A 24125-nucleotide genomic window follows, 5' to 3' on the forward strand; every position below is an offset into this window, starting at 1 on the left:
AATCGCTATACATGTCACATTGCTTCCCACTGTACATCAAAGCACAGAGGCTTTATTTGTCTTTCTTATCAAGCACTCTTCAGACGCAGGAGATTACTTATTATCTCTCGTAACCATGACTGTTTCATGTTAGTCCCTTAGGACAGTTAAATTCTCTTGCTGCTCTATCTTATCTCATAGTTTATGCTGCCTCTTTCCATATCCTCCAGGACTTGTTCAGTGAATTCTTGGGGGTTTTCTCCCAGAGAAACTGTTCAGCTCCACCAGAAAGGGGGTTGAAGGGGCCTGAGCTGAACCAGGCATCTTGAGCGGTAGCCTCTGACCCCTCCAGGGTTCCTCCTTCCCTCAAGCCTGTGATCAGCCTCTCTGTAGTAAAGTTCCTTATGGTGAATTTGTTGATTAAGCTCATCCGTTACTGAATTCTAGAAGTAGAAGATACCAAAACTCTTATTTTATTGATGAGAAAACTGAGGTCCAAAGAGAGAGGTGACATGTGTGGGGTCATTCGTTCAGTTAGGAGCGTGTTGGGGACCAGAGCCCAGTTCCCAGGCAACAGCCCAGTGCCTGTTCTAAGCCTCCGGTGTGGACACGTGCCATCTTCTAAGAAAAGGACAGACTGTAGCCCTCTGTCCAGCACGCACCTAGGAAACTTTCTGGAGAAATTCCACAGCTTGGAAAATTGAGCAGGAAGAAAAAAGATGGGGACGGTATGCGGTGGGGGTGGGGGTGTGCGGCTCCCCACCCTAACTAGCGTTATCATACACCCAAGAAGTGAACCGGACCACGGCACAGCACCCTGGATCAGCCCAGGGTCAGCAGTGACCAAGAGGCAAAGGGATTCGCGCCGGGAACCCCGGCCCAGGGAGCGAATAGGAAGCCTTTTGTCACTGAGGCCGAAAATGGAAGGAAGGATGTTAGCAAACGTGCCAGCCCGGGATGCAGTTCAGCCCCCGCGGCTCATTGTCCGGAGGAAACGGATCTCTCCTGTGGACAGAGAGGTGGAAACTGAACCAGGGAGCTGAGTGGTTGACATCATCAGGCCGAGCATTGGGTTACAACAAATGGGGACTTACTTGGCCCGAGACGTGGGAAACACCCACTAAAACCTCGAAGTGCATTTCATTTAGGAGAGAGGGAGAGAGAGAGAGGGGGGCACGAGAGAGCCCGCCTGCCCCCGCTGGCCTGCCCTGCTAGTCTTGCTTACCCTCCGAAGGGAGGCATCCTGAATGCTGGCTCCTTAAATTCGACCTTCCCTTCTGACCGATGACTGCTGGTCTTGGAAGGAACTCTCTGCTCTCGTAAGTAGGACTTTCTTCTCTGCCGCCCCCAACCCCAGGGAGAAGCAGGCTGGGAGGCAGGGCTCTCCGGAGAGTTTGCTTTCCAGCCCGTTGGTCACCAAGTGTCTATTTTTATATTATGATATATTATTGCTCTGAAAACCATGGCTTTGTCTGAAACCGCCTAGGGCTAGAGTCTGAACTTCAAGGCTCACAGACAGGGCTCCAGTCAAACGCTGTCTTACTTTGTTTCCCAAAGAACTTGGGCAGAGTCGCTCGGGCTTTAAAGGCAGCTCCTTGCCCCAAATATAGATGAGGAAAGAAATCCTCCCTTAGAAACTGGTGTTTGGGGAAGCTTTTCTTAATTTATTTTTCTGATGACCAAGGTGGGACCCCCAAATATCTTAAAGATTTCTAGAGAGAAATGTCTCTGCCGATGAGAATTCTCTGTAATCTGCCGCTCTCAGAGGTAACAGGGGGTATTTTCAGTTTAAGAATCAGAGACGGTTAGATTTCATGATGTTACCTCATCACTTCTGCCCAGTGCTGCAGGAACTGCCCAGGAAACTCCAAGACAGAAATCTTTACCTTTGGCTTTCTGATCTTTTAATTGCTTCCTTAAAAAAAAAAAAAAAAAAGTGCTGCTTATTCCTAGAAAATAAACACGACTTTGTAAGCCCTTGGGCATTTTCTCTGTTGGGTCCTGTCCTTAGGATTTTAAACCGAGGGAGGCACTCGGGGGGTGGGGGGGCAGCCGTACCTGCGGGGGCTGAGCCGAGGGTTCTCAGGTGGCTGAAGATACAAAGCTTGCAGGTGCTGTGTGTGCTCCGCTCACCCTCCTCGCAGGTAAAAATGGTTGAAAAATCACAGTTAAAGAAGAAAGCCCCCAGCTTTAAAAAAGGAAAAAAAAAAGCAAGAGCCACTATATAACAGAATGGCCACCCAAGGAAACTGTGGGGCCCTGGGCAGGTGTTTTATCCTCTGGACCTCAGTTCCCTTGTTTGTACCTAAATGAGGGGCGAAACTAGATGATCACTCCATCTGAACAACATGCCTTTAAACCGTGAGGGTCCGCTATCCTGCAGATGTTTTCCCATAAGTAACGCGCTACAGAACCAGGAGCTGCCGTTGGTTGAATCCACGGATACAGGCCCAGGATGCTGCGGACACGTGGATACAGAGGGCCGACTGTAAAGTCACACTTGGGTTTTCAACTGCTCAGAGGATCGGTGCCCCTCACCCCTGTGCTGCTCAAGGGTCAGCTCTGTTCCTAAATTCAGCCTGAAAGAAACCACCAAAGCCCTTTCCCCTTTGAGGAGAGCCCTTAGGGCTCGAGGAACAAAGGGCCCTTGGTTGTCAGCATCCCGGAGTGGGTGAAAACTGGTGCCTGTAGGAGAACTAAAAGAGGACACCAAATAGGCACTGTGGTTACTTGCTGAGTTTAAAGTTTGCCAGAGTTTGTGCTCTGGAAGGAGAAATCCTCAGTGTATGTGCGTGTATACCGGGGAGCGAGGAGGAAAAAGAAGCAACAGTGAGTATAGAGCGCCTGGTAAGAGCCAGGCTCTGTGTTACGCTCACCCTTTCACAGAACGCCAGGCGGTCGGTGTCAATATTCCCCAACTCCACCGACAGGGTCACTCTCCACTGTGTGTTACCGTGTTTTCCTGAACTCCTTCCTGTGTTTACCCGAGCTGTGAGAGACCGAATCCTAACCTCTCGACCGTCAGGGAGTCACACCTGAGCTGTGCTGGCATGCCATCCCTTCACTGCTTCCGCTGGACCGCAGGCCTCGTCTCCTCGTTGCCTGGTAGAGAACTTGGGATATAGGTACAGAGGAGACACATCATACTCGATTTCAACTTCAGGCCCGCTGTCCCACTCGCTAGCTTGGCCAGCGAGAGGGAGAAGAGGAGAGGGAAATCTCTGTTTGCCTTCCTCCCCTCTCTTTCACCTCGACACAGTCCGCACCGCTGCAGAGAAACGGGGCATGAGTGTGCCTGCTCAGTCGCTTCAGTCTGACTCTCTGCAACCTCGTGGACCGTAGCCCGCCAGGCTCCTCTGTCCATGGGATCCTCCAGGCCAGGATGCTGCAGTGGGCATTGCAGGGAAAGGTTGGCCAGGGCCAAAGTACAAAGAAAAGCAAAAGAAGCTGTCAGGTCTTGGACTTTGGGTTTCCAAGGCTCCAGGTCTTAGCAGTTGAAGGGTTTTTCTTCTCTTTAAGAGCCTATCAGAGACCCTAACCCTAGGAAGATGCAGTATTTAAGACTATTTGGGTTAAGACCATATTGCAGTACATGGGGTTGCAAAGAGTTGGACATGACTGAGCGACTGAACTGACTGGATTAAGATCGTGGTGAACTGGAGGGCTCGTGAAGCCCCTTGGCAGATCTGAGAGCTGCAGCGTATCTCCTCCCAGCAGCTGAGCCCTTTGAAAGTGGACCGTTGCCGCCAGGGCACCGCCCCGGGGTGTGGGCACCGTCCCAACCTCACCCAGGACCTCGAGCCCCCAGGGCCCTGACACTTGAGCTGCTTAAAAAGTCCGTCCCTCTCCTAGGCTGGTGGTGAAGAGGAGGTGATACCGTGGAAGGAAGGTACCTGGTTTGCGTTTTATTTTTGTTGAATGTGAATGCTTGCCTGGTCTGTCTGGTGCTCTCTAGGCTCCTGCCTGGCGCTTGGCCCCTGTGGGCACTTGTATTTGTGGCCCCCGGGCTGACTGGTGTCCGCAGTGCCTGTCTGTCATCTTAGACAGTCTAGGGTTCCATGAGAGGTTGAGCCATCTCGGAGAGATTCCTCCCCACCCCCCTTCTTTTCTCAGAAATGTGGGGTCACAATTTTACCTACCTCAGGGGGTGCCGGGGCTTCCCTGGAGGCTCAGCAGTGAAGAATTTGCCTGCAGTGCAGGAGATGGGGGTTCGATCCCTGGGTCTCCAGGGAAGATCCCCTGGAGAAGGGAATAGCTACCCATGCCAGTATTGTTGCCTAGAGAAGCCCATGGACAGAGGCGCCTGGCGGGCTACAGTCCATGGGGTCGCAGAGAGTCGGACACAACTGAAGCAACTTAGCAGGCAGGCAGGGGTGCCATGAGGACAAAGCAGCTTAAAGCTCACAACACGCTTAGTTGACTTAGTAATATGTGCTCAGGATTAGCCGCTTTATGGTTTCCAGAAAGAGAATGTTAGCTGACATCCTAGGATGTGAGCTGGCATCCCCTGGCCCCTCAGTCCCAGGATGGCATTTGTGTGAAGAGCCGGAAGTCATCTCTGAATTCCTCAGTCTTCACACACACACACACACACACACACACCCACACACCCACACCCCCACCCCACGCCAAGATGGCCCTGGGGCCGCCATGCTGGCTCTTTAACCCTAGCCCCAGCACCATTTCCTGTCACCCACTGAAGTGCTGAGGCCAGAAGCTGAAGTGGGTGCTTTTTCCTGACACCAGAGGTCCCCGGTCCACCCAGCGACCAAAGGGAAAAGCTGGTGGCAGGCGTTCCTTTCTGAGCATAATGGGCAGCTGAACTCCCCCAGTCCACTCCGCTAGGCTTTCACGAGCGGCCAGGAGTGATTCCTAAGTGGAGACAGACGTGGAAAGTCTAAGGTTCTCGGAAACAAGTCATCAATCAGGACCCAAGGCTGAGCTCACTACCTCCTGGAAATCTTTCAGAAACGCCTCATGAAAACTTTTAAGTACTGCCCCTTCAAAGAATGGTTTCTTTGGGAGTTGCACTCAGCTGCCGCGCTAAGTGATTCTGAATTGCCGATGATAATAAACGCATCCACTCTGACCGGAGGAGGCCAGCCTCTCCTAACTGTAAATGTAGTCTCTCATCTTCCAAGAAATTGCTGTCCTTCAACTTGGCTCTTCCGAACTGAATAATGGACCTTCAGGGCACTCGAATAATGAAGCATTTGGTTGCTAATGCATTCTTACTATGTCCCGGGGACCTGGGTCTGTTATTTTGTTTAGTACTGTATGGCTGTGGGCCCTGCCAGTCAGGGAACCGTGCTGAGGGCTGGTGGGCCCTAAGCGCGAGGCTCAAGGAACAGTCTGATGCGGAGACAGTCTGGTGCAGTTCTCAGAGCATCGTGAGGACAGGCAGATGAGTGAATAATTATGGCGGATCAGCAGCAGGTGGAGGAGGTCCTGATCCTGAGCTGGGTTGATTACCCCCACGCTCCCCTCCATTTCCTGACGCCCAGAGCTGTGCCAGCACTTGCCTTAAGGAGAAATGAGAGCCGCTCCTGGTGAAGCCTTCACCCCCAGCACCTTCCTCTCCCCCAGGGTTTCAGAGGATAGAAAGGAACTCGTCATGAAAATGCAACGGCCCCAACTTAGAGGACACGGAATCCTCGGGATGGGTGATTCTGTCATCTAAAATCACCACCAGGCTTTCTGTTGGTTTGTTTTTACAACATTTATTGTGGCTTTTTTCTTTTTTTCCGGATTACAAAGTTAGAACACCTTCATGGAAGGATAAGCTAGATCCAGTGGCTCAGCCGGTAAAGAATCTGCCTGCAACGTAGGAGACTGCCTACAATGCAGGAGACATGGGTTCAGTCCCTGGGTTGTGAAGATCCCCTGGAGAAGGAAATGGCAACCCACTCTATTATTCTTGCCTGGGAAATCCCATGCACAGAGGGGCCCGGCAGGTACAGTCCATGGGGTTGCAAGAGTGGGACACAACTTTGCAACTAAACCACCCCCATGGAAAGGAAAAGCTAGACAGTACAGAAAAACATACTGAAATCATCACCCAGTAATTTCAGTTCTCTGAGTTTTAAATAAGACATGGTGAGGTCAAAGAGCATGAATCTTTTAGGTCTCTGATCCGCATTTACAGTTAGCCACCGGGAAGTTTTCACCTGTGTGAGTTCTCATTCACAATCCATGGTTTTGCCCCCATCCCCTTCTTAGGTGCACACCCGCTGCATCGGGAGTTGAGCTCGTTTTACTCTCTCCCCGGGCAGAGTCCCTGTTTGTGTATCTCAGAGGTGCTCAGGTTCTCTGTTGCTCTCCCCTTGGGGGGGGCAGAAACCAGGTCTGCCGTTGGTTAAGGACCCCAGCTTTCCTTCGTATTTTCCTGTATGGATGTGTGAATGCACCCATCATTAAGAACCCTTGTGTTTTCAGCATTAGGGGCAAGGTGCTGTCGGCAATACCAGGGTAAGTAAGACTTGTAAGTAGCTCCCAGCCTGATAGGAAGAAAAACTCTTAACATGTGTGATCACGTGCCCCAAGAGAGGGCTAGTGCTATGGAAGCCTGACAGAGCAGCATTTAAGCCGAGCGTTCGATTCATTTCAGGAACTCTTTCATGTATCCAGCCAGTATTTATTGAGCACCTAATATCCGCCAGGCACTGGGGGAGTTGATAGTTGGAGAGCGCTGCACAGAACAGCCATGACCCCTCCTCACCCGTAGCGTCCAGGACTGATAGTGGTATTGTGAAATACCCAGGACGAGTGAGGGGTGCGGAGGAGTGTGTGGTCAGGGCAGGTCTGCCGCAAGAGGTGGTGTTTGAACCCAGATGCGTCAGTTATGCTGAGAGCTAAGGCGGGAGCAGGGGGCTGGGGCGCAAGGGTGCTGCGTTCTGGGAAAGACTGTTCCAGATAGGGGAACACCGGTGAAAGGCCGGAGGCAGGAATGTTGGGGAAACTGAAAGGAGGCCGGTGGGGCTAAAGCCTAGAGGGAAAGGCAAGAGAGAAGATGGAGGCAACGAGGATGGGACCCAGGAAGGATTTTCCTTCTCTTCTTCAGCAGCTGGATTCCAGTATATGAGCAAAATTTATCCCTGAGGTGGCATAGAATAGTCCTCTTGGTCTATAATTTTTTCATAAGGGGCAGGAAAAATCTGGTATTCCCAAGAGCCAGTGTTTTCATTCATTGGCTTGCCTGTTAGTTCCCTTTCTCTCTGATTTCAAATGTGAGCTCCTGACTGGACTTGGGTTTGGAGAACAGAGTTTGTGTTGCCATTCTATCACCAACTTGCTGTGTGACCTTAAAAGATTCTTAACTTCTCTGGGCCTCATTTTCATCTCCAAAGGAGGATGATGCTGATCTGATCCCAGGTCATTGTGAAGATCGAAAAAGATAAAGTATTTTAAAGTGCTTTGTAAAATACGAAGTCTTATAGACACATGCAGTATCATTATTATTTCAGTGAAAGATTTCTTATTAGTGAAGTGAAATAAAATTAAGCTAAAAGCAAAGCCCGGCACCAGGAAAAGGCAGACTGGACCCTTCCAGGTAACTCAGAAGCGGCAGAGTCCACCTAGGGGGCTCGCCCTCCAAAGCTGCTTGTGAGTGCTGTTCCTCTTTCCTCTTTCACTTCATCCATTGGAATAAACCATCTCCTTCCTTTCTGCTTCCGTCAGAATGGGTCACAGAACAATCCATTTCACTTCTCTGGATTCCAGGACCCATTTGATATCGAAGCCAGAGAATCTGCTTGGAGGCCATGAGAGCCTTGTGAGCACAGCCTCTGCGGTTTACTGGGCCCTGGTTCCCGGCAGACACAGGCGCCTGGGAGTGCATTTATTTGGGTTTGGGGAGGAAGGTAACTGGGGGCAGGGAGCCACAGAAAACAGTCAACGGTGTGGAACCAGCCCACACACCACCTGAGCAGGGCAGTGGATTTTTAAAGGGGAGCTTTTTTTTTTTAAGTGAAATAAAACACATAAATGCTTAGGGGAAAAAGTGCACCTTTTCCCCATCTCATGAAGCTTTTAAAAATGTCTTCCAGGGGATTCCCCTGCTGTCCAGTGGTAAAAACTGGGCGCTTCCAATGCCCAGGGCGCGGGTTTGATCCTTGATCAAGGAACTAAGAGACGACATGCCTCAGAGCATGGCCCCAAAAAAATGTTTTTTAGATAAATTGTCTTCCAGCTGTTAAAATGATAGGTTGGAAGACCGGTTCTATTTGGCCAAAAAAAAAAGTGAGAGGAAGTACAGTTAACTGTGCCATGTAAAGATGAACGGGTGGCGGGTGACATAGTTTGCTGTACTGTATGGCTCTGCGCTCGTGTGTTTATTTCTTTGTTGTTGTTTTTGCTTTCTTCATTGATTTCCCCTGGAGATGCATGTGCTCATTGTAACTAACTGAATAATTTGAAGATGTATACAGAGAAAGTTTATAATCTCTCCTCTCCTCCTGCTCCCCATTTCCATCCTTCTGAGATACCCAGGGTAGTTAGTTTGGTGTACATCCTTCCATACCTTTCTCCGAGCTCCCGTGTAGATGGATATTTTGTGTATGTATGTGGTTATTGTGTTTTGTCAGAAGTGGGATTGTACTTCGTTATTTTACAGTTTATTTTTCCCACTAAATAATGCATCCTGTGTAGGTACAAAGCCAGTTCAAGCTTAAATAACTTCAGGGCTATAGATCTAGAGGTACCACAATATATTCAACCAGTTCTCCTTTGGCAGATACTCGAGTTACTACCATTTTTTCTTATTAAAAATCTTGTTGCATTAAATATCTTCATGTACATATCTTTCTTCACTGGTGCTTTTACTTTTATAGATTATATTTTCAAAAATAGTATTGCTGGGTTAAAAGGTATTCATACTTGATATCTTGGTTGATAATATAATCCTACTTTACAAAGAGTTCTAATAGTTTACGTTCTCCCCGGCCACATGTGAGCACTTCCATTTCCTTAAGTCTTTACCAGCATTAGGAACTCTCTCTTCTGTCCATCTCTCCCTTCATCTCTCTTGTTTTATTTGTGACCAAGCTGATGGGGAAATGGCATCTTACTTTTGTATATTCTTTGGTGAGATTGAGCATTGTTGCATGTTAAGTGAGCTTTTCATTTTCCTCATCTGTGAATTTCCTTTGCCCATTTTCCTATGAATTGTTTGCCTTTTCTCAAGCACAGGTAGGAGCTCTTAATGTGTTTATGTATTAAAGATCCCATATGTGTTGCAAATAATTTTCCTAATCTATTATTTATTAATTTGTTTCTGTATTGCTCTTCATAGTACCTGAATTTCTTGCCTTGTTTAGGAATAATTTCCCCACCTCAAAGTTACATAAATATTTTAGTAAATGTTTTTCTAATACTTATACGGCTTTCATTAATTTAATCCTGAACCTTTAATCCCTTTGGAATTTATGTTTGTGCATAGTGAGGAGTAATGATCAGGCTTTGTTCTAGATAGGCCAGCAGCATTTATTAAATACACCATCTTTTCTGTTTTGTATTGAAACCCATCTTTGTCATTAATAAGTTCCTTTATGGTATGTTTCTGAACTTGGTATTCTAGCCCACAACTTATTTGTCTATTCTTCTGTTAATTCTGTATCTTTTTGTTATTATGTCTTTATAGTAACTTTTTAAAATTTTAAGACAAATCCTCTATTTACCTTTTATAATTTTCTTTAGTCCTTGGCTAATTTTCTTGAATGCTTACTTTGGTTACCTCATGCGAAGAGTTGACTCATTGGAAAAGACCCTAATGCTGGGAAGGATTGGGTGCAGGAGGAGAAGGGGACAACAGAGGGTGAGATGGCTGGATGGCATCACCGGCTCAATGCACATGGGTTTGGGTAGACTTCGGGAGTTGGTGATGGACAGGGAGGCCTGGCATGCTGCGATTCATGGGGTTGCAAAGAGTTGGACACGACTGAGCAACTGAACTGAACTGAACTGATTCCATATGAACTCTAAAGTAATTTTTTTCATTCCCCCATCCAAGAAACCTATTGGTATTCTTATTGGAATTTAATTAAGATTATATAGTAAATTTGGTAAGGATGGCATTTTGGGATAACTAGACTTTTCTACCCAGGAACATACTAACTGGTTTGGACTCATGCGTTCTATTTCTATATTTTGTTGTTTTTAAAATTTCAGTATACATCATGGATGAGTTATCTAAAATAAAATAGCATTTCTTTGTCCTGAATAATCAAGGGCCTTGGAATATTTATCTCTGATTTCGGTTCCATCTTACATGTTATCATTGTCAAATACTGTCAAGTTTGTTTTTATCTCCTCGTTTAGCTTTGTTTCACTCAGTCGGTACTTGTTTAAATGTAACCATATTCTTACTGCTTTTGCTCACTGTTGATCCTAAAATCACACTGATACTCTGTGTTCACTTTCTCTTCTGTTGGAGAATGTTTTGGAGTCTGTCAATGGTAAACTTGCTTAGTCTTTGTCCAAAAATGCCTTTTGCCCTTACTCTTGATACTTTAGCATTTAAATAGTATGTATAGTGACTACGAAAAATGTGTGTGCCTCTAATGAAAGTTTTCAGCTGCAACAGAAACAGTTTGTGTAAAAACTGAAAGCCTTTCATTTCTCTCCCCTCGGTTTCTGAGTCCCAGGGGGAGCTGCTGTTTTTGGTTTGCTGTTTGCCTTTTTCTAATATAGATACAAAAAGTGTGTATATACACAAATGCTGTACTTTTTTTCTAAGGATAAACAATCATGTTCATTTTTAACTAGATAGACAATAGTATATACAATTTTACAGTTTTTTAAACACCAGAGTATGTACGTTTTCCCATGTCAGTACAACAAAATCTCCGCTGTTCTTTGTAATGGCTGTATAGTTCCTCCCTGCGTTGATATCATAATTTAACTCTTTTTCCTAGTAACTTGTTTCCTTTTTTTTTTTTTTTTTTACTTTTACACATTATGTTTTACTGGACATTTTTTTTTAAACTTATGTGAACCTATCTATAGGATAAATTTTCAGATGTTTGAGTGAGCCAAAGGATGTACACAGTTAATAGATTGATAGATATTGTGAACTTGTATTCGTAAAAGACTGCTTCAGTTTACAGCCCTAGGGGATGTCTGGCTCTAATTTTTGTTTTTCTTCTGGTTCCTTAGAATTTCCACATTGATTAGTCAACAGTGGAAAATCTGAAGAGATGCGAGCAGGAAAAAGAAACTAAACCAGGTGGGTAGTCCCATTGTTCATACCACTCTGCTGTAGCATCACGAGTGTTTGCCTGAATACTCTTACTTCCGTTTGAAGAAGGAAGAGGAATTGGTTCCAAATGAAATCAGAGAGGACTCAGTGTCCCATGAGGGAAAGGCAGGATGGCCCTTTTCAGAAGTTACGTAAAATCGCACTACAGTTTCAGTCATGATTCCATTTACACCATTTCTCTGATGCTGTAGAGAATCAGAAAGACAATTTACCTCGGTGGCTTACAAGAGAATGGGTTTCTTCAACCATCTACTTAAGCAGATGGACTCATACACAGGAGTTATTAGCAAATCTGGGTGCGATGCCAACTTCCTCATCCACCAGTTGTTTGTTGTAAAAGTATTTTCATAAAGACCAGGGCACATGATGGGGATTTTAATACTGTGGTACAGAAGCAAAAGCAGGCAAAACCAAGCCCAAAGAAGCAAGTACAGCCCAGTGATCTGATGAGGAGAGATGGTGCGGGTCCCTTCCAGCTGGAAGAAGAATGCAGTTCATAGATCCTCTGCCTGGAAGTATGGCTGCCTTGGGTCAGTGTTCGTATCTTTATGGTATCTAAACATTTTTTAACAGCCTCTGATCCGTGGCCCACCCACCTCCCTTGCCCCCAACTTTTCTACCCCTTTCCAGCTCCATCTTCTTGCATTTGGGCAGAATCTCCATTTTTTATTTCACTGTCCAAGTCCTAGTAGTCCTGGGAGTTTGGGGGATTTCCAGCTCCTTCGATTTCCCTCTCATGGCCCAGCCTGCCTCTAACACCACTCCTAAGATTCCTCTTCTGTTGGCAGAGAAAGGATCTTATCTGGCAGGCAGCTGCCCTGGGTCTGAAACTCCCCAGCTGCTTATCAGCAAGGCATTTGGGCCTTGCCCTGTAGCAGCTTCCCATGCCACCAGGCTTGTGTCCTGTTCTGACTCGATGACGCTGGGAAGCCCCTGGATACAGATGTTTGCAGTGACTTGGATGTGGCAGCCAGCTCCCAGGACTGTTTATCTGGCCAAGGTCAGAGGGCCTTCTGTTCCAGTTGCTGTGGGAGCACTGGGACCTAGCCACTGAACCTTGAGGATGCTAGGGTTATGTGAGGTTTAGAGCCAATGGATTTAAACAGGCTTCTTCTGGGATTCAAGATTTTCCTGTAAACATGGGTACAGTTTTGTATGTATACACACACATACTCTCCTGGGCTAAATATCTATAGCTTTCCTTGGATTCTCAGATGTGTCTGTGACCTCTGAATGTTAAGAATCAGTGGTCTAGAGAGGGGCTTCCCTGGTGGCTCAGTGGTAAAGAATCCACCTGCTAATGCAGGAGATGTGGGTTCAATCCCTGATTTGGGAAGATCCCCTGGAGAAGGAAGTGGCAATCCACTCCAGTATTCTTGCCCGGGAAATCCCATGGACAGAGGAGCCTGGCGGGCTCCAGTACCTGGGGTTGCAAAGAGTCGGATACGACTTAGCGACTGAGCACGCACGCATGGTCAAGAGACAGCCCCGAGTGTTTCAGGGTCCCGGGTCTCCTTAGGCACCAGCCTTCCTTATGCCAGGATATCTTGGGCGACTTCATCTAGGTTTTTCTGTTTAGGGGTGAACTGGGACAAACTAGCTAATATCGCTGGAGCTTACAGCCATCTGATGGCATGTCCCAAAGTCTAATCACAAAATTGCACCCCAGCCCCTGCTTCATCTCACTGAGCACACTTTGGGGGTTTTCTGGTTTCTGAGTCTATGGCTCAGAGGGGCGTTACAGCAGTGGGAACAGTGCTCTTTCTGTATGCTCAGGCGTGTCCAACTCTCTGCGGCCCCGTGGACTGGAGCCCGCCAGGCTCTTCTGTCCATGGGATTTTCCAGGCAAGAATACTGGAGTGGGTTGCCATTTCCTCCTCCAGGGGAACTTCCCAACCCAGGGATCGAACCCGAGTCTCCTGCATCTCCTTCCTGAGCCGCCAGGCTTGTGTCCTGTTCTGGTTCAGTGCCACTGGGAAGCCCCTGGACGCAGATGAATCTGCAGGCAAGTTCTTTACCGCTGAGGCACCTGGGAAGCCAGCCAGTGGGAACAGTGTTGATGGATAGCTGAATTTCAGTCTGGTTTACCACCACCAGGAACAGCATCCAGTGCTTTGTATACCCTATCTTATTTGATCATCACAACTTCCCATGTAGGTTGAAGCTCTTATTTTACGTGTGGAGAAACTGAAGCACAGAAAAATCTTGTAATTCACCAGGGGTCACACAGTCAGTAAGTGGTACATGACCCAAGTACATGAGCTTAACCACCAAGCTTTATGGTGAAAGTAAATTCACCGATTTTAGAAAAAAACAGTGCATTCTGCAGAGTAGGTCAAATCACTCTGTATCTTATAATACTGAGAAGATTGCCACGTTATACAAGATACTAAAAACTATGCACACAGCACTGATCTTAAATCATTAAGAAAAGGTTAGTGGGTAATACGCTAATGCATTAGCGCAGTGCCTGAGAAGAGTCTCTCTCCATTTTAATTCAGATACAGGTTTTTTTTTTTTGGTACAACTTTACTGAGATAATTAACATGCCACACAGTTCACCCATTTAAAGTATGTACAATTCATTGGCCTACAGTATATTTCAAAGTTGCATATCTGTCACCATGATCATTTTAGAACCTTTTCATTCCCCTCAGAAGAAACCCCACATTCTGAACTCATCACCCTCCCAAGCCCCCCAGCCTCCCCAGTCCCAGGCAACCACCAGTCTGCTTTCTGTCTCCACAGAAGGTTCTGATGCTTAAAAGAGTAACAGTGTGGGAATCTTGGTGATCTGGAGTGAGTCATTCCCTGAGGAATAATTAGACAAATGAAATTTGACTCTAATGTATTTTATAAATGGTTTTATTAGCTAAAGAAGCTACGAGCTTATCTTTGATATGCTCAAATTTAGGACTGACAAGAGACAAGTTTCTCTGAGTCATTTCCACTTCTCAGCATCACCTGTCGAGTGGGCTTTTCTCAGCGAGCAGCTGTAAGACGATGATGGTCTCCAGTGGCGTCAGAACCAGCGGCGGTTCGGCCATGGGATCTCTTTCCTGTCGCCAGAGTCCCCGGCTCGCTTTCTCTCTCTGCCTGGCTCTAGCTGTCTAAATGAAGGGGCCCTACGCTTGTTGCCCATCACTCTGAGATTCAGGGCAGGACCTCGTCAGGCGCGTGGCGGTTGCGTGCGTACCACACACGCTCTCTTGGACTCTTTCAGGTTGGCGGATCCACTGTGTGTCTCTCCTACCTCACTCGTTCCTTCCGAAAGCATTTCCTGGGTGCTGTGCTGCGGGCACAGTGTGGGCGCTCGGTCAGTCCCTCCGCACACTCCTCATCCCGGTCAGTAGAGCGCCTGGCCTTCCTGGGCCCAGGGGGCCGGGGTCATTTGCGCTGAGACCAGCCAGAGGGGCAGGGAGTTTGGTGACAGAACAGTCCTCTGTTAAGGATGAGACAGATGCCGTGTCCACCCCCTCGATACAGAGCCATCCCCAGAATGCACCATCCTAGAGAAGGCGCTCGGAATCGGGGCGGAGGAAACCCAGGTTCAAGGCCTGATTCGGTCAGTAACTGGTCAGAGGACCTCAGGGGACTCATATGACTTCTCCGAGCCATGGGCTGTCCATTGTGAGGGTTCAGTAATGCAGGGCCTCCCAAGGTAGCTTCAGTCCCAGTGCTGGGAAGAGTGCATACTCTGTAGGTGTTGAAGGGGTCCCTCAAGGAGAGAAGGAGCATCCTGTGATTCTCAGAGCTGGAGCAGAGCCCTCGAAGGTCAGGTGACTAGGTGGAAAGAAGGTCTCAAGGAAGACCAAGGGGAACCTCCTTCTCCTTCTCCAGGAACCTCAGTCCTTCCTGCCGTTTCAGCCCCTTTCAACTCACCTGTCCTCTGCTTCCCCGAGCCAAAGGGAGCCACCACCTTTGAGGCCTTGGGCCTAGGAGCCAGGCACCTGGGCGTGCAGGGCGGGGTGGGTTCCCATACATCCTCGCCGTGTGTAAAAGGGGCCTAATTGTACAGGGCTACCAAGAAGCACTTCTTGACCATACCCGACGCATAGCACGTATACCCTGTAAATAGTACCATTTTTAGTTTATTATTCCCTTTGTTATTTGTTGGGTCAGGGACCAGGGCTCGGGTGGTTGTTTTCATCACTGGCTTGAGAGTGCACATGTTCATTGCTTATTTTGTTTGTTCATTAGTGCGTTCTTATGGATGCATTTACTGAGCATCTTCCATGTGTCACACACTGTGCTATGTGGCGGGGATAGTGACCAGAAGCGATGCCTGTCCTCCTGAAGCCAGTGGGGAAGGCAGATATGGGACAGGTGGGCACATATGGGCAGATATGGGACACCTGGGACAGCAAAGCAGGAAGCCCTTATCTTCTGCTGGGTCAGGGAAGGGGTCACTGGGCCCTGGGGGCTGGCCATCCCCTGAAGACCCTATGCCTGGAGGTAGGGGGCTGAGGGCTGGGGTACTGAACCGAGGGACTGGAATCTTGTGCAGACTCTGGGCCAAAGGCACAGGAGAACCTGATGTTGTTGAGTCACTGTTGTGTCTGACTTTGTGCAGCCCCATGGACTGCTGCATGCCAGGCTTCCCTGTCTGGAGCTTGCTCAAACTCATGTCCATCGAGTCAGTGATGCCATCCAACCATCTCATCCTCTGTGGCCCCCTTCTCCCCCTGCCCTCAATCTTGCCCAGCATCAGGGTCTTTTCCTGTGTCTCTGCTCAGGTCTTTGGAGAAGGAAATGGCAACCCACTCCAGTGTTCTTGCCTGGAGAATCCCAGGGATGGGGGAGCCTGGCAGGCTGCCGTCTATGGGGTCACACAGAGTCAGACACGACTAAAGCGACTTAGCAGCAGCAGCAGCAGCTGCTCAGGTTGGACGGTCCCTGGCTTGGAGACATGTGACTCTGCCAGGTTCTCTTGTTGCCTCGGTCCTCTCCAGTGTTGTGCTGTGTGGATTCTGAGCTCTGCTTCTCTCCAGAGACAGGAGGAATGGAATGAGAACCTTGTCTCTCCTTTAGCTGAAGACTGGAGGCCCCCCGCCACCCCAGCTGGCCCTGCTTTTGGGTCAATAGTGTCTGTGCCTGTGAGGGGTGTGTGATGAGATGTCCTCAGGCCTAACTCCCCGTCCACTCGAGGTTGGGGGGTGGTGTGGGGAGGGGACTCTGAGAACTGGCGTGGAAGGGAGCATTAATGCATTCGTCTGGGAATGGCCCTGAAAGGGTGAAGTCAAAATCGGAGCAAAACTCCAGGTCAGCTCTTATCCTCCAAGGCCCTGCAAGGCCCCAGCCACCCTCAGCCTTCTCTCTCCCCAACTCGCTGCGCACCAGCCCCACGGCCTCCGTGTCCTCTTGCTGGACACCAGGGGGGCCCCGCCTCTTGCATGCTGTTCCCTCTGCCTGGCACACTTACCTCGGTATCCCCCCCAAGGCTCTGCACCCATGTCCCTCCCCCAGAGGGGCTCCCCGTCTGCTCTGAGAGAACCCCCTGCCCCTTGCCCTCTTGCAGTTTTCTCTGAGGCACTGGTGCCCCTGATGGTTGTTCTGTTTGCTCGTGAGTATGAGTCACTCCAACAGAGCGTGAGCTTCCTGAGGGCAGAGACTGTTCTATTCCTTGCTGAATCCTGGGTGCCCAGTGAGCAGTAAGTATAAAGGAGTGGAGGGGGTTATTTCTTTAAAGTTAGTGACTGTGTGTAAGTGGCTGGTTTCTGAGCCCACTCTGCCTTGTACATCTTATTGTTACAGCTCCTAGCAACCAAGCTTTTCAGACTCTTAAAGTTTTAAAAGATTCCTGTGCAGAATCAGTCCCTAAAGTCTCTCCTCTCTCATCATGTGTGTGGGCCATGACACCTTCCATCAGGAACAGAGGCTGATATGGGCAGTGGTCATCAGCGACAACACACACACTGCATCCGCCTCTGGATCATTGTCAGATTCCCCAGGGGAGGCAGAAGGGATAGTTTGAAGCTGTGGTTCACCAGTGATTTTGGAATTCTGGTATGTGCACCCCTGCCCTTCATCCCTGGTTAAGAATTACAGTGTTTGAGTCAACCTCCCTAAGTAGACCTTGACTGTCCCTCTGGGGCCCCTGGTGTCTCACTGCTTTTGTATCTGTGGCACCTGGTCCCAAGCCTGGTATACACTGAGTGATCAGTAATATTTCATTACATGAATAGATGAATGAATTCATATTGTAGATTATATCTTGCTTCTTTTCATTCTCCATCATGGCTTTGGGGCATGTTTTCTGTAGACTTTTAGAGGTACTGTAGAGGGACCCCTAGCTGGAAGTCACGTTAGAACTCACCCTGTTTATCCACTGCCACGTAACACTCCACTGCCAGTATTCAGTGGTTTAAAACGACGGCAGTGACGCGTTAGCTTCCATGCTCTTTCCTGTGGGTCAGGAATTTGGGAGCCGCCCAGCTGGACACTTCTGGCTTGAACCTCCCATGCAGTTGCAGGTGGTGGCTGGTGTCGGAGCCTCGAGGAGCCGGCTTGGGGCCACCTGCTGTATCTCCCTCCATGGCCACCCCAGGACCTTTCCATATGACTGGTTTGGGCTTCCCCAAAACGTGGCAGCCTCAGATTTCCTACACGCAGCTCAAAGCTCCCAAGACAAGTGTCCCAAGAGAGAGCCAGATGGCAGCTGTGAGACTTTTTCTGACCCCATCTTGGAAGTCACACATCATCACTTCACTTGTACTCTGTTAGTTAGAGGCAAGTCACGACAACCAGCTCATTTACAAGGATACAAATTACACTCCACCTCTTGACAAGAGAAATGTCAAAGAACTTGTAGATGTGTTTCAGAAACACCACAGGGATGCCCAGCTTACCCCTTCCTTCTACACTTGAGACCCCCGAGGTTGGAGAGACAAGAACCTGGCCCAAAGGCCCCCATCCTGGCATCGGCAGAGCTGGAGCTCAGTCCAGCCACTGGAGCTCTGGCCAGCCTGTTGGGAAGTGATCTCACTTCACCTTCCGGTCCTCCTTCCACATTCCAGCCGGGACTGCTGGCCTCTGGGAACCTTGTGTTTTAGCAGAGCCCTCACCAAGTACAGATAATGTGCAAACCACAGGAGACCCAGGGAGACTCAGTCTCCAAGCAGTAATATTGTTGGGCTATATTCTGCTTCTTTCCCAAGGCTCCGTAGAAGCCAGACTCCCGTGGATTGAAGAGCTTGTATCACCATCCCAAAATCCCAACCCCAGCCCTCCATGAAGTGCTGACACTGCCTAGCCATAGGGGGAGACACAGTGGCAGAGTGGGCGAGGGTTTTTGAAATGTGTACCCCCAATACTTGTTCACCAAAGTTAGATTACAAAAATTAGAATTTGTTGTGGCAGAGTTCAAAGAATCAATTCAACGTCACTGAATAGGTTCGTAAGATTTTACATTTACAGTCAAACATTCTCAACAGATTTTGCTTAAGCCTGGGTAAAGTGCATCTGGGTATATGCTTTCGCCAGCATTGTAAAATGGTTTCCTAGGACTTCATTGCTTTCTTGTCCTTCCTTCAGAAATGCCTTGTTATGAGGTGGGGGATAGAGGAGAAAAAAGGGGAGAAAGGGAAGTAGACGGGTTTCAATGAATCCTTACTGCCTGCCAGGCCTGATGCTCATTTCTGTGCTTCCTGTCCCAATAGTACAGGCTCCCTCCTCCTCCACACTCAGAGGATGGTATGACCTTGGGCAAGTACTTAGCCTCTCAGTACCTCAGCTTCCTCCTGTGTAGGACAGAAGTAGTAATGCTTCCTACCCCAGAGAGTTGCTGTCAGATTAAGTGAGATGCCTGTAAGATGCTCAGCAGTGTGGCAGGCAGTCAGGACTTGGTAATTGCCGGCTCTGATTATCCCCCACGAGCTCCTTTCCAGGCAGTTGGCACACCCCCATTTTCCAGAAGAGGATTCTGTGGCCATTGAGGTGCGCAGCTCTAGGGACAGCAGCTGAGCGACCCCAGGCCCTCGCGGAGTCACCGTACCACGCAGGATTCCAGGTGTTCAGCCCACACGCAGCTGGGTGACCTGCAGGGCCCCGTGTCAGGGTCCCAGAGCAGGAGTGCCTAAAAAGGCAGGGTCAGGAATCCATTTAAGAGGCTCTATAAAAAGAAAAGTGACAGAGAACGTTCCAGGCAGAGCACGCTGTCTCATGAAGGCCCTGAAGTCCGGAAGAGCTAGTATGAGGAATTAAAGACCCGAATGGGCTGCGAAGAAGGTGGAAACGAGGCAAAAGCTCACAGAGGGCGGGGCCGGGTCAGTGCGGGATGTCAGGGGCTGGTGTAGAGAGCTTGGACTTGGCCAGATGTGAAAAGCTATAGCAACCAAGGCCGGATGAAGCGGGGGAACCACGGGACCCAGTGTCTGAGGCGCGTACCGTGCCCTGGCCCTCGTGGCGAGCGCAGACCTTGGGTCGAGGGCAAGCGGGGAGCAGCGAGGTGGCGAGGCGATGCCGCCGCTAGGGGCGCACGTGAGCAGGGATGGAGAGCAGGAGGTGGACAGGAGACGGGGCCCATTCAGGCTCAGTTACGCAAGTAGAAGCGACCGGACCCGGTGACAGACCGGACCGGGAGTGAAGAAGGAGAATACTCCGTTCCCCAGGGGCGGCCCCAGGTTTCCAGCTTGAGCAGCCTCGACATCTGGTTCCGTCACTGACCTGGGGGGTGGCTGGGGGGAGCAGGCTTGTGACCGGACACGTGAAGCTGGAAATGCTGGTGAGACGTTCAGGGGAAGGGCGGAGTAGGCGGTTAGACTGCCCGTTCTAGAGCTCTGAAGAGAGGCCTGGGGAGCCATCCACACGGACTCTTAGGGGCAGAGGCGGCCTGGTGCTAGGGTGGGGGCCTCTCACGTGGAGGACCCTGACAGGCGCCTGCACGGACCAGGTTAAAAAGTGGCCCGTGAGGCTGGAGGGAGGCCCAGAGGGTGTGGGGTCTGCAGGCCCCCCGCGGAGAGTGGCCTGAGGAGAAGGGCGTCCGTGGAGACCTCTGTGAGTCAGCACCGCCCCACTTCCCTCCCAAAGCAGGTCTCTCCACCGCCTGCCCCCCGGCCGCGTGGCTTGGGGCCCCTGGGTGCAGAGGCCAAGGCCCTGCCCAGCTGCCTCGAAAGGATGCCTCCCTGGGGGCATCAGGTGCTGCCCTGGTAGGAGGGTTCCTCTCTGGAGACTCCGCCCTGGGTGTGTCCCTCAGGGACTAGGTAGAGCTCGGGGCTGGTCCCCAGCAGACGGAGGCACGTTCTCAGAACCACTGCCCTGCCCTTTCCCAGGTTCTGGGAATGCACTCAGTCTGGGGCCCTGGCCTTTTTTTTTTTTTTTTGCCTGCCTCAGTGCTTCTCTGGGTCTGGCTTCTCATCACAGAGAAAAGCCGCTTCCTCTGAATTTGAGGAATGCCAGCTCGGCAGGCCCTGGTATTTCCATCAGGTTTCCACAGCCCTTGCTTTCCCTCAGAGGAGCCTTAGAAAGCATGTTCACCCCTGAGGAGGCCTGTCCCAGGGGACTAAGTCCCACTGTCTGCTCCGTGTCCACTGCAGAAGGGTCTGCTTTCTTATTTGTACGGTCTCTGCAAATACTTAATTTTTTAAAAAGAAAAAAAACAGGAAATGACCTTTCTGGTATATTTGGAAAACAATTTGGCGCTGTCATGGAATCTGCCTGAGCTATGAGGACTAATAGCTGCAGACTTGGAACAGACTGTGTAGCTCTTGGCAAAGGCTGGGGCCTCTTCAGTTTACAGAGCTGGGGGGAGAATAACAACCAAAGGGAGAAGACGGCTTCCTGTGGGGAAACCAGACAGCACCTGGGCAAGCACCTGCGAGCGCGCAGCCTCTGGCCCCAGGCCACCAAGGGTCTGGGAAGGTGAGCCCAAAGCCTCTTCCTTTTCAGGGCCAAAACCTTCACCCCAAGGAAGGCCCCCAAACCTCCCAAAGATGAGGAGGAGCAGAAGAGCGTCAGGCTTGAGCACTGCTCAGGGCTCAAGCTGAGATAGAAGACAGTAGATCACTTATTCCCAGATTGGCTGTTGACTCTGCCTAAATCACCCTCTCTCTGACTTTCCTGTGGACCTCAGTGCAGGATCACATCTTTAAGGAGGCCTTTCCTGACCATACAGTGTTGAACTGAACCACCCCCACACAGAGAAACCTGTTCTCTTCCTCCACAACACTTACCACAGTCCCTGATGATAGATTTGTTTATTTGTTAATGCCCCTCTCTCTTTTATTAATTAAAGTATAGTTGAGTTACAGTGTTTCAGGTGTATAGCAGAGCGATTCAGTCTCTCATATATATATATATATCTTCAGTCTCATGTATATATATATGCACACAGATATATATTCTTTTTCAGATTCTTTCCCATTATAGGATATTACAGGATACTGAATATAGTTCCTTGTCTAATATAGTAGGTCCTTGCTGGTTATCTATCATATGTATAGTATAGTATGTACCTGTTAATTCCAAATTCCAAATTTATTCCTCCCTCCCCTTCTCCCTTTGGAAACCCTAAGTCTGTTTTCTATGTCTGTGAGTGTCTGTGAGTCTATTTCTGCCTTATAAATGAGTTTATTTGTACCATTAGTTTAGATTCACATATAAGTGATATCATATTGTATGTGTCTTTCTCTTGCCTGACTTACGTCATTTAGTGTGATAATCTCTAGGTTCATCCATGTTGCTGCAAATGGCATTATTTCATTCTTTTTTATGACTGAGAAATATTCCATTATATATATATGTGTGTACATGTATATACACATACTACATCTTCATCTGTTGATGGACATGTAGGTTGCTTCCATGTCTTGCCTGTTGTAAATAGTGCTGCTCTGAACTTTAGGGTGCTTGTTTCTTTTCAAGTTAGAAGTTTCTCCAGATATATGTCCAGGAGTCACATGGCAACTCCGTACTGTTCTCCAAGCTGTATCAATTTACATTCACACCAACAGAATAGGAGGGTTCCCTTTTCTCCATACCCTCTCCATTATTTATTATTTGTAGGCTTTTTGATGATGGCCATTCTGACCGACATGAGGTGACATCTCATTGTAGCTTTGATTTCTGGTGCCCTTTTCTGTTATCACATTGTAAATATCTTTTTGGCTCCAATGCATACCCCATACCTGGCGTAGTTCCTGGCATATAAAAAGTACTCAGTAAACACTGAATGAATAAGTGAATGAAATTTCAGGACTGGAAGACATTTAGGGACCATATTTCAACCTGATTATTCTGATGGAGGGAGAGGAAGCTGGGAGAGAGGGAAGGTCCCAGGGGTCGGGGAGCGGTGGCGGGTGGTCACCCTGCTGTGAGGAGACTGAGCCAGACCTCTGGCCCCTGTTATAAGGCAAAGCTGCATAGTCTTTGCTCTGCTCTGGAATCTAGACCGTCTTCTATTATTCACTCATTTATGAAATATTCATTGGGCTTCACCTCTGTGCTAGGTCTATCAGATGCAGCAGTCCACATGTCAGTCAGGGCGTCACTTTTGTGGAACTTAATTCACTCAGCACCGTGAAGCACAAAAGCAGGAAGTGTGAGTTTTGGCTTCTGTGCATCACTAAACACAGAGTGAAAACAAAGAAGCTGAAAGAAAGCGTCAGTAGGACAGTTTTACTGATAAGTCACCCAGTGAGAATGGACTGTAGTAATGACTTATTGTGAGCCTCTTCCCTTGCGCGCATCTTATCAGACTCTTTTTGAGCACACTGTCCCGTTGACTTCACAACAGCCCCCTAAGCAGAAGGTGTTACTGTTATCCCTGTATGGCTGGGGAGGACACTGGGATCCTGAGAAATGGAGGCAGTTGTCCAAGGTCTCTGAGCTCATAAACAGTGACGTGGGCTGCACACTGGTGCTGGAGGCCTCCTGGCAACCACACGCCCTCGAGAGATGGGTCGTATCACTGGGCACCACGACCCCCAGGGGTGCAGCAAGGCATGAGAGAAAGAGCTCTGGACTAGGAGGTCAGATGGCTGGATCAAGAACTTTGGGTGAGTCACTTTCCTTTTCTGAACCTCACTTTCCCCCAGCTATTAATGAGAAGTTTGTCTCTGTGAGCTCAGGGAGCCGTTTCAATTTGATGATTCTACAAGATGTTTTGAGACAAGTGGGAAAAATTAAGGTAGATTCCCTACCTCATACCTCATAGCAAACTCGAGCTCAATCGAAGATTTAAATATGAAAAATAAAGCCACGAAAGTACAAGAAATAAGCAAGAGAGAATTCTTCACTAATCTTGGAGTAGGGAAGACATTTCTAAGTATGATCCAGAACCCGAAAACCATGCAGTAAAATATGGATCAGTTTGACTACATGAATATGAAAAAAAAAAAAAAAAGTGTGCACACAGAGAAATAAAATCAGGGAACAAAAACCAAAAAATACTTGTAATGCTTCTTATTGTAAAAGACTGATTGTCTCAATATATAAAGAACTCCCACAAATCAGTGGGAATGCTACCATCTACTAGAAAAGTGGGCAAAAGGATTTGAGTACAGTTCAAAGAAAAGGAAGTACACATGGAAAGATGCTGTGTTTTACCCCCAGGAGCAGTGCAAGCTGATACAGCCAGGGACTGTTCTCACATGTCAGCTTGCTGACTTACTGGCTCAAGGGTATGAGAAAAGTTGAGGTTTCTTGGTGTATCGTGTCAGGTCACTCCTCAGAGAGTTTCTGGCGTTGATGCTGTCGTTAACAGAGTCTGAGAATGACCGTTTGCAGATACAGCTTCCAACTCTGAGGATGGTTGCTCATATTTCCCCACTTGCTGTTGACTTTTAAGAGCAGAGAGTGAAGGGAAAATATACAAATATTGCAGAAAAATGAAAATAGTATGTTCCCTAGACCTATCCCTGCGGAGGTGGAAGCGGGGAGGCAGCTAGAGCACGCT

The 24125-nt window shown here is 48.6% G+C and overlaps 1 protein-coding gene across 3 annotated transcripts in view; it reads left to right on the forward strand.

Annotated features, from left to right (window-relative positions):
* The window catches only part of PKIG (cAMP-dependent protein kinase inhibitor gamma), a 76668-nt gene that overhangs the window by 43246 nt on the left and 9297 nt on the right, over positions 1 to 24125 (forward strand). The window contains exons 1-2 of one of the 3 annotated variants that reach the window (XM_061127338.1): positions 1078 to 1298; positions 11131 to 11200. Coding sequence is in view for 1 of the 3 variants with exons in the window: in XM_061127337.1 (XP_060983320.1) it covers positions 23205 to 23226 (22 nt within the window). In the remaining 2 variants the exon portion in view is untranslated. Of the gene's footprint in view, positions 1 to 1077; positions 1299 to 11130; positions 11201 to 23011; positions 23227 to 24125 lie in introns of those variants that run through there. The other 2 variants (XM_061127339.1, XM_061127337.1) reach the window with 2 other exon arrangements.

This window comes from Dama dama, chromosome 23, assembly GCF_033118175.1.
Source record: "Dama dama isolate Ldn47 chromosome 23, ASM3311817v1, whole genome shotgun sequence".
Classification (NCBI taxonomy): Eukaryota; Metazoa; Chordata; class Mammalia; order Artiodactyla; family Cervidae; genus Dama; species Dama dama.